At 43.5% G+C, this 12,956-nt stretch overlaps 1 protein-coding gene across 1 annotated transcript in view; it reads left to right on the top strand.

Moving 5' to 3' along the window:
* LOC128299795 (potassium voltage-gated channel subfamily KQT member 4-like) overlaps nucleotides 1–12,740 on the top strand; it is a 39,065-nt gene extending 26,325 nt beyond the window's left edge. The window contains exons 6-8 of the mRNA XM_053035878.1: nucleotides 8,382–8,784; nucleotides 11,848–11,989; nucleotides 12,158–12,740. Of these exons, the coding sequence (XP_052891838.1) occupies nucleotides 8,382–8,784; nucleotides 11,848–11,989; nucleotides 12,158–12,740 (1,128 nt within the window). The remainder of the gene's footprint in view (nucleotides 1–8,381; nucleotides 8,785–11,847; nucleotides 11,990–12,157) is intronic.
* Nucleotides 12,741–12,956: the final 216 nt, after the last annotated feature.

The following is a 12,956-nucleotide window of genomic DNA, read 5'->3' as shown; positions in this document are numbered from 1 at the left end:
TGGCGCCGCCCATCGTTCTAAGCGCTGTTACGCCATTTGACGTATCTGATTACACGACTGCCGCAGTCAGAACGCTGATCAAAGATCCATTCTACGCAAATGAGTGTGTGAGAGAGAGACGCGTTCCGTTGCTGGAAAAGTGACGCTCGAACCGCGAGCTGTATTGTTTTACCATTGCAATCCCGCTTATTCTGCCGTCTCGGACTTGATGCGGTACCTTCCGTTACAGATGTCCTTTTTGCAGTCCAAAAGAAAAAAAAAAAAAGGTTGTATCGTTAAATGGGCTGCCATTGCGAATCGCAAAGCAGAAGGCAACACATAAACCAATCAATCAATCAAACACAAACTCTCAATCAAACAAACGGATGGATCCATCCTTCAACCCCACCCCACAGCGCACTTCATCAGCAGCAAATTGGCAAAGCAAGAGGCAAACCAAATGGAAACAAAAAAAAAAACAAGACAAGCAGCACACAACGAAAACAAAACAGTTTTGTGATCAAATTTAAATTTTGACAGCTTTGCGAAGTGGTTTCGATGCTGTGCTTTTATTGCCACGCTTTTGCCATGCGCTTTTTTGTTCCACCGCCTACTGACAGCCGCGGGGAAAAAGAAATACGCAGCAACCGTGGGTACGCAGCCAACATCTGGGGTTTGTTTACAGTTACGCAGCCGAAAAGCCATCGCTGTTTCGGCTTTTTGGCAGCGCCTGTTGCGAGCGGGTGCCGAGTAAAAAGGGATCGTGTTGTGTTTTCTGTTTTCGTTGTCCGCTTTCTATGTTGCCTTCCATTTTCGCGCAGTATATTCCACCGCTTGCTTGCAGTGATGAATTATTCAAATCACAATATTCGATATAAACATGGCAAACGGTTTTCCGGTGTTCCGGCGACTGGCAATACCATTAGCGGGATGCGGATCAGTCAAATGGGCGAACGAGATAGACGGTGCAGTGTGGAACAAAAGCATACGCGAGTTTGAAACACATAAATTGCCCTCCCCCTTCTTTTCCCGATCCGTTGATGTTGATTTCCACCCCTTTTGCCAGCGGGGGTTGGTTTTCCATCGCAGAATGCATTTCCCTTTGTTTCGTTGCTGCCTTCCACTTGCAAAGCTCTTATTTTTCTTTGTTTTACGCGCACGTCCCTCGAGGGTTTCAGTGCTGGAGGATTGAATTAGAATAATGGTTGTTTCATTGTTTGCAGAAAAGGAAAATCTTCTTCCTCTGCTGCGCGTGTTCGCGTTTCGATTTCGTTTAAAAATATTTTCATCGATGAGAAAAGAAAAAGCGAAGCGCGAGTAAGAGATGCAAAAGCGAAACAAGAAAATGGATTGATTTTGGTGTTTTCTTATTCATTCGATTCCTTTACCGATTGATTTTACTTTTGCGAAAGTGCTTCGATGGTGAAAGCATGATTAGATGAAGCCATTTTGGAAACGCGATACCTTGCGGGCGTTTGCACTCACACACATTACCGGGGTATTGAGCATCTTTTGTTTTCACGGGCTTAACTCTGTGAACTTCCCTGAAGTCGATCGGTGGTTGTTGTTTTTTTTTTTCTAATTCGTTAATCTAATTTGATTGAAGTTGATGCATCCTATTGATGTTTACTTTTACCATACCAATTGATCCTTCGAGGTAAATTCGGGATCGCGTTCGAGATGGGTATCTTAATACATTTGAGATGTGTTTAAAAATAACTGAATGAAATAATTCATCGCCATTTCAGGATGCAGCATTATACAGTCAATTGAAAACAGTACAACCATCCACGCAAATCCACGATAGTTTCCTCCATTTTATCATAAATTTGTGCCATTTCGACGAACATCGTTGCTCTTCACAATCACTACGAAATATGCATCAATTCGCTCGGCAAGCACATATAAATCTGATGATTTATTCAAGCTTTCGGGCGAATTCATTTCCCGGTTTTGGTATTTCCCCTCGAGCGAATGCCCGCCATTTCGAAACTATGCGCTCAAGCACAATCGCAACCCATTTCTGCCGCGCCGGGTTTCCCGGAAACGGCTGCACGAATGCTCTGTAGGGGTTAGGATTTATACAGAATCAACCAAACTACGGGACATACATACGAATATTCACTCTATTTCTGTAGTTTCGTACCCATCGAAATGCATTGTAGTATCTTTCCGACCCCGGTTTCCAGGGCACAAACAATGTTTGATGAAAATTAGACCGTACAAACTCAGCTTAAAACGGCTGTAATCTGATGGTAAGGTGAAGCTGTGTTTTATGCTCTCGCCGAGCACTACTTTTACCCATCGCAAGCTCATTTCAACCGGTAGCCTCAACATGGATAACATGCCAACACTCATGTTCGGTTTCATTCATCACGATCAGATCAGAAGGGTAGCTGAGTGGATGATAATCTTGTTGCTAGTCTCGGTTGAATGGATGCCGCCAGTGAGGCGGCATCGTAAAAAGCACTGGATCAAATCATCATCTGCGATTTGCGTTACCTTTCGTTCCTTCTGCATTTTGCAGCAGTATGTTTATGTTTGATTAGGCGACGATGTTGGAAGAATAAAGAGCTAGAGCATGGGACATGGTATGGCAAAGACCCATCATCCTCAATGAAAGTTACTCTCGGTGTATGTGATGCTGATCCGTTCTTTCATCACATACTTCTAGAGACGAGATGTCTTTCATTCGTGGTATTGAAGAATTACACCAATTTCCTTGTATATGTTCTGGAAAACGAAGCAACTCTTGTGAAATGATTCAAAGCAATACATTCAATAGTATTAGCAGACTTTTCCATATTTACAGTGAGTAAAATAAGTTTTCGTCTAGTTGCTTATTTGATTCAGAGAGGAAGCATTCATATTCATCTCTTATTCAAAGCGAATTGACAAATTGTTGAGGGAATGTGAAGAACATCAATAGAAAAACTCATAAATCTTTAAATTTTCACATAAGTATTCATCTGTATCACTTTTGAGGCTGAATTTTTTTTATTTTATTTTTTATTTATTTACTCTGGAACGGCCAGGCCGTATTGCTACTTTTTAGGCTGAATTCTTATGGAAAAATGAACCAAAAATTAATGATTGGGTAGTATTCGTAGAACTGATTCGTTTTCTTACAATCTGACCACTTGTAGTTTGCTGACCACGTCATGCCGATGACAGACGATCAACTCATCGAGAGTGACTATCCCGTTGCTAAGATTGTATTGCCCTTCTTGATCCAAGGAGATCGTTAATCTACTGTCTTATGCTTTATGTATCTTATCCTAAGGAGGCTAAAATGCGACCATGACTACTACATCCTCAAATATCGCCCATGTAGATTGCGGTGATTACAGTGAGTGATAAAGATGATACATCTGTTACGTCTCTTGAGGGAAATATTTACCTAGACCAATATTTTTTCCACCCACTGTACACCACTGCCAGAGCCCCTTAAACACATTTGTGGTTTGCAAAATGGGTTTCGTCTTCAATCGCGTCCCTGAATCTGAATGGGTTGATCGAATGATAATCACGCACGGTGTGAGGTTTTCACGCTACCCTTACACTTCAATTTGCACATAAACACACCATCTTGAAAGGCGCACAAACTGGCACATATTATAGAGCTCATAAAAGGGTCCACGGCAAAATAGGCAATAGCGAAAACCGGTTCACACCGTGCGGGAAAGCAACAGATCCACCGATCGTTCCGGAAATGAACAAAACCCACCCACAGGTGATGAACATGTCGGTGGAACATGTTTGCCGTTTTCATCACATTTGTGAGCGGCTCAAAATTTGGTTACCCTTTTTCGCGCTGGTGCCATTCTCGTGCTTCTATGCTTATTGCCTTTGAAATGTGCCGCACTGGGCTTGGGTTGGGCGCACACCTGGCTGTGCGAAAGAATCAAAATCTTGACTTCATTTTCGGTCGCCCGAAGCGAACCGAACTGATAATTTGAAAAGCAGGAAAATGTACAGTAAAACGCGGGAAAACCTGGGAAACTCAACCCCTCCTACTCTGTCTCCCATCTACTTTTCCGCCAAAAGCAAACGCAAAAGGAAAACTCAAAGGAAAACATCGTGCTGGCGCTGAAGAAGCCGCTGGGAAACGGTGGGAAACACACAAAACAACCGCGCGGCATCGAAAATGGCTTATGATGTTCTTTTCCTTTTGGTGGTGATGGCGATGGCGATGATGATGATGATGATGGAAAACTTCCGGTGTGATATTGAGAAGGATTCAATGCTGGAATGGTTGTGGGTTTGCGTGCAGGGTGAGTTTTCCCGGGATAGGGCGTCCCCCAAAGCGTAAACACATTTTCCCACCCGCCGGAGAATCCCGCGGCGACGGCTGACAACAACCACGGGCAGACAAATTCGTTCGGATGTTCAGCATACACAGCAGGGGACGATCGTGGGGTAGGAAAATTGAAAGAAAAAACTCCTCACTTTTCCTGCAGCCGACGGTGCTGGAGCAGGCCCGTTACGGATCGGGGGTAGCCGGGGGTGACGATGAAACGGTGTGGGAAAAGTTTTTTCACCCCCCCCCCCTCCCAAAGCTCCCCACCGCACAGACACATTAGCCCCCGTTTTCCGGCCGACGAATTATTACAGCCCTTTTTCGTCTTGCGCCCGTAGCGTGTGTGGCAGGATTGTGACCAGACAAAGGGAAAACTCAGGTGTTGTGGAGCAAAGTGTGGAAAAGCAGACATGAAAGGAAGTTTTCCTATCTTTCATTCATTCCCTCCTGATGCGTTTTGTACAATACAATCAATCCACATCATCTAATTCTTTCTTTTCGCCCCAACATACCGGTATCAGCCGATGGAACATCATGGAAAGTTTTCTCAGGCCTAGTTGCTTAACGTGTTCCAGCCAGGACACAACGCACTAGACAATGGTGTTGCCATGCTACACAGAATGTAATGCAGTAAGAGAAAATAGTGTTGCTTGTTCGTTTACAATACTCTATTTAGCGTGGAATGTTTTCCCCACCCTGACGTTACATTTCCATCCCCTCTTTCGTATGAAGACTTCAGACGTTCGGACCCCCCTTTGGGAAAGTGTTTTCTGTCTCTGCCACCAGTGGACACTTGTTGCGTGTAGGGTTGTTGTTTCATCCCTTGGCTTTCCATTCTCACTCCACACCGCAAGCGGGGTGTACCGTTCCCAGGTTTCTTTTTACTTTAATGTTCCGATTGAGGGTGAGATTTCGCTACGAAACTTGGTCCGTCCGTGGTTGGATGGACGTTTGGAATGCTAGCTTCAGCTTCCAAGAAGAGAAAAGTTTGTGCAAAACCATGTTGCTTTCGTGGAAATTTCACCATCCAACAGCGGGCAAATATCTTCCATTGCACGGTCATGCAACTAGTTGTGTTGCGTTTGCTGTGGTAGCTCGTTCGACACATTCGTTCTGTCAGTTCTGTTCACGGCGCTTGTAAAAATTGATTTGTTTTATTCATTCCCCAATGCCAAAACAATTTAAGGGTAGTACTGCACCAAGGTACTTATTAAAGGTATGGACGTTCATTAAGATTTGTTCTGTTTATGGTAATTTTAATTGAAAAAGTCACTCAAAATAAGGACTGATTACTACTTACGTCTTTTGCCAGGCTAGGGAAAGTTGACAAAATGCTGACAAATTTGTCCAATGACCAAATCAGCTTAACAACTGCGAAGAACCACTATACCGTTGCCGCGCACACAATTGTTTTCAGATTTCCGATACCAGGAGAGCATGTTTTTCAAGAGGTGGAATAAATTTGCCCATCACTATTGCTTTGCATACTATCAAACCCGTGAGAGCGATCGCTAGTGTAAGGAAGATAGATGAAACGGAAAGCATGCTTAATCTCGCCCAAACTTCCCGTTGGCTGGTACGAAATTCCATACAAAACTAGCTGTTTTCAGATTCCCGATATCAGGAAAGCATCCACGGAAGAGGCAGCACCTTGTACAGCAATTTTGGTCGAAAACCGCCGAAAGGTATGCAATATTTAAACATTAACTTTCCCGTTGATCGAGTCACATTTTGCAGCAATTTTGCTCAAAAACCGCCGAAAGGTATGCAATGTTTAAACACTAACTTTCCCGTTGGTCGAGAAAAATTTCTTCGAAAACTACCAGTTTCCGAATTTAAAGTACCAGGAGAGCATGCACGGAAGAGGTAGCTCCTGGTACTGCGCCGTAAGGTATGCAATGTTTAAAAACTAACTTTTCATACAAACCAGCAGTTTTCACATTTCCAATACTAGGAGAGCATGTTTTTCAAGAGGTAACACCTGGTACCAGCCGAGCAGGCACAAATCATGCACTTCCCGGTAGTTACATGTAAGATGTTGCATGAAAGATGTTGCGCAACATATGTTGCGCGACATATGTTGCATGTCAGATGCTATGCAACATATGTTGCGCAACATGTGTTGTGCAACATGTGTTGTGCAACATCCGGGTGCTCGGTTGGTACCAGGTGCTACCTCTTGAAAAACATGCTCTCCTGGTATCCGAAATCTGAAAACAGCTGGTTTGTATGGAAAGTTAGTGTATAAACATTGCATACTTTACGGCGTAAAGTTGGTTGCAAAGTTAGTGTGTAAACATTGCATACCTTACGGCGCAGTACCAGGAGCTACCTCTTCCGTGCATGCTCTCCTGGTACTATACATTCGGAAACTGGTAGTTTCCGAAGAAATTTTTAACGACCAACGGGAAAGTTAGTGTTTAAACATTGCATAACTTTCGGCGGTTTTTAAGCAAAATTGCTGCAAAATTTTACTCGACCAACGGGAAAGTTAGTGTTTAAATATTGCATATCTTTCGGCGGTTTTCGACCAAAATTGCTGTACAAGGTGCTACCTCTTCCGTAGATGCTTTCCTGGTATTCTTGCTTTCCTGATAAAACATTAAAAACCTTAAGAGCCTTCATAATAAAGATTGAGAATCATTCATTTGCTTAAATTACGCAAAGAATCTTTAAAGAGTTATGAGTCTCTGAATAAAAATGGAAGATTCCAAAACGACCATAACTTACCCGCGAACCTAATACTAATGTACGTGAGCGTGAATATATCGCTCGGTGGTATACAAACCTTTATTACAGAGTTTAAAAATTCATGACACTCCCAAAAAGAACAGCCTTTGCACCGGAAACCTTCACGCCATACATGATAAATCAAAAGAATAACGCAGTACAAATGTCTTTCCCGCAAAAGCCACCGTCGAAAAGCTAATAACTTTCGTTCTCGATTAAGACAATGCTTCCATTTCACGTACGTGCCATGTTGTTGCCTGTTGCCACCGCACCGATAGCACTTTATCATCGGATATGTGATGATGTATCAATTGTTACCGATACCGGCCCGTTGATTGATTTGTTTCGATGGTCGTTGACGGAACCGGAAGTCGAAAAAGACAAGTGCCATTCACACAAGTCAATCGATACATGGGGCGCGGGGGACAGAGGTAACAAGGCAGCGGTGCGACGTATATCATCCCAGGGTAGATAATCCAATTGTAATCCAATTCAATATGTGGGAACACTCAAGACGCAAACGGTGCTCTGTGTATATAGATATACTTTTTTTTTATCCTGCCAAGATCCTTCCCGTGTCTCGCAGCAAAATGGAACCATTAAAGATTAATTCCCATTGCCAATTCTTGGTAGTGTTGGAATGTTTCCTTAACATTTCCAAAGACAAACGGTTGGCGGTTGCTTGTTATGCTTCCGAAAAAGGTGACCTTTGGCAAAGCAGTACACATATTTCTCTATCCACTGCTGTCACATCCAATTGTTTGTACAGAAGTTTGTTTCCGTGGAAGGTCAGAACGTATGTTAATTTTGTTTCCTGTGACAAGCAGTTGGTTTGCTAGGCAGAATAGAACCTGATAACGCTGACAAATAGCAAACGATGACAAGAGCGATGAAACGATTGCATTAATCAAAAGCTGCCACAAAACTTTTCCTTATTTGAGTATTGCTGTTTTGTTCCTTAAAATAAGTATATTTCAGGGAATTATATTAACTCTATAAAATAAATATTTGTTCGATCAGTTAAAGCGATTTGATTTGCAGTTGATAAGGCATTAAATAAACCCCCTTGAAATGCTTACTAAAACCCATAAGAACCATAACATTTCCACCCTAGGAATGAATCTGCTTGAACGCACAATGTCCCATTCCGAACATCCAAGTAGTAGTAGATCGTACCATTCTTACAAAATCCTCTCCTCCCCTCCCCTACACCCCTACCTACCCTTCCACACACCCGGCACGTCCTTCACATCCCCCCCCCCCCCCCTGCTGCTCGCTTTGCTTCCAAAAACCGAATGTTGTGCGTGCGCTCCTCGGTGTGTATCAATGTGTTCGTTGTTCGTTGTCCTTTATACGAAACATTCGGGTTCAGACCCTAATGGTGCAGGTGGCGCGACGCGGTGCATCGGTGCTGAAACGGCGCAAATCCCGGAACCGCATGGAGGCGCCCCAGATGAAACCACCGCTCAGTGCCGGCCTCGGACCGGGGGCGGGCCCTGCGTCGGTTGGTGCATCGTCGACGGCGGCCGGTGCAAATGCTTCCGGTGCGAGTTGTGCTTCCGCGGCTGGTGGTAGTGGGGGTGGTGGTGGCGCGGGCGGTGGCCAGGGGACGGCACTTGCTCAAACGGCCGTCGGTGGCGCACAGGAGGGAGGACAGCTTGGGACACCCAACACGCCGGGCGGAGTGACTACCGGTGGTGGCGCGGCGGGAGATCTGACGAAAAGTGAATCCGACGGTGACGTTGTATTCTACATGGAAGAACCACGATCAGCAGGTATGTTTTGGCTTTATTTTGAGTCGTACAGTGCGTAACACAACTATATGGGCACCCGTTTATTTGAGAGCGAAAGACAATGCTTAGAAGATAGATGAATTGAATGTTCGATACGTTTTACAAGATTAAAAATTTAAGTATTCTTTCAACAAGTTACAAATAACATTCTTTAACTAAGCGACCACGAATGACTGATAACCCGTGCTATTATCAAGGTTCTGATATGAAATGTTGTATTTTGTGTATAATACAGTACCTAACAAAATGATATAAAATAAATAAAATTATTCATCTCTTCCATTTGAGCTCATGTCCATTAAACAAAAAAACCTAACCCTATAATTTTTTTACACACTGTAATATATCATGAAATGTCATTTTTGCAAGTAGTTTTGTAATGTCAGTACTGTAACTTTAAGCGTCAGTGAATTGATTTCTGCTTGCCAAACTATTTCTCCTTTATTGCCTTTTAAAGATAATTCCCATGAATACCCTAGAATAGTTTTAACTGTGTGGGATTACATTTTCAAACCATTTTCACCCCAATACAATCAACAAATGGGTTATAAATAACAGGACCGCTTTTTTAACGGTTACATTGCATCACATCAACCTGTCCTTAGATTCTAGCTGGAAATGTATTGATTAAAAAATATTTTTCAATAACATTCCTTGCTACAACAATTCAAACCTCTATCATGCGAGAAGGGGGTGTACACACGAGAAAAAACAAAACAAAAGAATTTCCTATAAATATCAACGATATCAACCCGTTCCAAAAACATCCATTTCACCGTTTGATCGTGTCGGTAAAATGTTTTCACTTTTGTTACCCAGACAGCACAAAATATGACCCAAATTCTCTTCGCATCTCCAAGCATAAATGGAATGGATGCGTTGGGTAGGAAACATATTTTCCCACCACCCCGTGCGCTCCCACTACTCTGCTAACCCCACAATTTATCGGCCATACCACTGTGGCACATTCTTTCGGCGAGGTTTTGTGTCGGAAGTAATCATCGATAAATTCCACGATCGGAGCTTAACAGAAAATTAGAACGTTCCGTCCGTGTTCGGCTAGCATATGTAATAAAGGTGTTAACAGCCGTACGATGAATGATGAACCCTGCCTTTCGCTGTGCCGCTGGCAGCCGACAAAATGCCAGAGCCCACTTCCATTTCCACGGGAGCACTTAATTAATTGGTCAATTTCGTTCCTAACCAACTTCGTACACACCGAAATGGGAATCATTTTCGATTGCGAGTCCCACCGAATTGGGAAATGGTGGCTGACGCTGTGTGCTTCTAGTAGCGGCACCGTTTCGTTTCTGTCCTGCTCGTACAATCGTTTTCGAATTGGAAAATGAAGACAAATGCAGTACCCAGAATTATGTCTTTGTTCGTGAAGAGAATTTTTGTGCGAACGGGGGAAAAACGTGGAACTATCTTGCTGCGAAAAATTGGTTGATACTTGGTGGTTTTTTGTTGTGTGTGTGTGTCTAGTTAGCAATGTTAACTCTTTTCATCGAAAAACGATTGGTTGTTTTATTATTACTATACGAAACACTTTTCACAAACAACTGGGCGTCTCCATTAGTATATGGAACAACAAATAACTGGGCGTCTCCATTAGACCGTGCGTATGGGCACGTAAGTATTACAAACGAGCGTAAATAAAAAAAGGAAAAAAAGAGTCGAAAAAATGATACAACTCCTGCGCAATAGTAAAACTAAAAAGCAAGAGTACATTCAACTTTCCATCTTTCCCATAAAAAATGCCCCATAGGAATAGGAATTATGGTACTTACCTTTGCAAATGGTACTACTTATAGCACTGTATTCAGGAGCGAATGGAGCGAAAAAAAACTATCCTTTTTCCTAATTACTCATACGCACGAATGCTCGAATAAACAGCCATTTATTAACCATCCCACAACTGGCCGATGCTCTCGTTGACACTAGCGTTCGTGATCATGCAACTCAACCGTATGATAACACTACACTCCGAAGAAGAAAGAAGTAAAAAAATCACAAAAAATGCCAAAGAACTGTAAATATAAAAAGCCATACGTATAATAACGGAGCATTTTTTTTTCTCACCGTAAAAGCAGCTTGTAAAACAAGCACACTTTTTACAAGACCGCAAATTGCATTCGTACCGGTGACACGCAAACACGGACGACGAGCGTGATTAGAACTATTAGAGTGAGGAATTTTCATAGCCTAACATGTTTTTATCTATGCTTGCCCTGTATTTGCTCCCGTTGTGTTTGTATAGGGCCAGAAGAGAACATACAATTTGGGGGTTTTCACAAAGTCACTAAATCATATAGCCAGTGTTGAAATGGACAGGTGGTTTGGTTTAATAAGTAATACATAATGTAAATTTGGGCAAATTATAATTTATTAATAAAAGTGACTGTGTAGTAAACTAGTGGAAGTGCCTTTTTATGTAAGTCAAAATGATGTCAAAAATGTATTCATTCCGTTCGAATGAAAATTATGAAAATGGAAGCTTTTATTTCAAGATAACATTTTACGAAATAGTTGGTTTGCAGTTATCTGTTGCAGTCCTGAACAAAACTACATGGACACAAGTCTTCTGTTTTTTTTGATAGAACATCTAAGCTAGAATATTACAGTTTAGCCTAGAGAACTAGTTAACAGTTAGTTTTCATCTAGCTGGATAATAAGTCCACGAACCTAAAATGAACCGGTTAGAATGGGATTTTGTCTGTCTGTCCTTTTTGTGGCACTGGCGCCGATACCAAATACCCAACCGATTTCTAGTGTTCTTAAAATAATAATGAAAATGTAATATAAAAGTTGAAAGTTAAATCAATGACAATTAATTATCGAAACCGTAGTTTTTTGGCGGATTACATTCATTCTAATGAGAAAATTTGTGCTTTTAATGAACATAACTGCTCGTAACATAATGTTCTACCCTTAATATCCGCATAGTTATGTTACTCACTGTAGTATAATTTATCTGACAGTAATGTTCATGTGACGCGCAATTAAAACGATAGCAGTAAAACGAATTTCCCTACTTCCTTTCAGGCACTCCGCTGCGGACGCGTCGAAACGATCCGAACCGGGGTGTGTTCGTTAGCCAAAACAGTTCCGTCACGGAAGCACCGAGCGATGAGGTGGAAGCCGAACCGGAACCGGACGACGAACCGGAACCGGCCCGTGTCACGCAGTAAGTAGCTTGCTTCGTGCGCATGCAAGACGGAAACAATCAACACGCCGGTAGCGCTGGCAGAAAAGAATCACTTTCACGCACGAACTGACCCGAGCCGTGTGAGTGTGTGTGCTAATGAGCTAATGCAATGTATCGTTCGTTCTCTTTCCACTCGTCCCTGGCTAGACTGACGGAAGCGCACCGGAATGCGATACGTGCGATCCGGAAGATCAAATACTTTGTCGCGCGGCGTAAGTTTCAGCAGGCGCGCAAACCGTACGACGTGCGGGACGTGATCGAGCAGTACTCGCAGGGCCACCTGAACATGATGGTGCGCATCAAGGAGCTGCAGCGCCGGCTGGACCAAACGCTCGGCAAGCCGGGCAGCTATCTGGCCGGCATTGATCGGGTCGGCAACATCAAACCGATGACGGTCGGCGCCCGGCTGTACCGCGTCGAGCAGCAACTATCTGTGATGGATAAGAAATTGGATCAATTAACGCACGCCATCAACTCGATGACGATGCAGCAGAAGATGATATTACCGCCGATGCAACCGTACCAGGCGCATCCGCTGCACCAGCCGCACCCGATGCCACCGCCGATGCCGGCCGGTGTCCATCCGCTGCACTCGCCCGCCACGCTCGGTGCGATCGTGCAGCACCAGCAGCAGCAACAGCAGCAAATCTCACCGCTTCAGTTGCCGGCTGCCCCGTCGCTAGCTTCCTCACCCTCGCTCGCCATGAAAAGCCTCGAGGACGATGTATAATATTTAATCTAAGCTCGCTCTCTCACGCTCCTGGAGCTCCTGGAGTCTGGGGTCGGGTGCGAGCATGAGAAGGGGGCAGAGTGGCGGGCACGCAGTAAGGGTACTGGGAACTGTACGAAAACAAAAGGGAACAAATGTGTTCAAAACAATACGCATAAGGAGCAGGCAATTTAATGGACCACAGCAATGGCACAGTGTGTGAAGCTGGGACGGCTA

This window comes from Anopheles moucheti, chromosome 2, assembly GCF_943734755.1.
Source record: "Anopheles moucheti chromosome 2, idAnoMoucSN_F20_07, whole genome shotgun sequence".
In the NCBI taxonomy this organism is placed as follows: Eukaryota; Metazoa; Arthropoda; class Insecta; order Diptera; family Culicidae; genus Anopheles; species Anopheles moucheti.
This window is presented reverse-complemented; position numbering and strand designations above follow the sequence as displayed.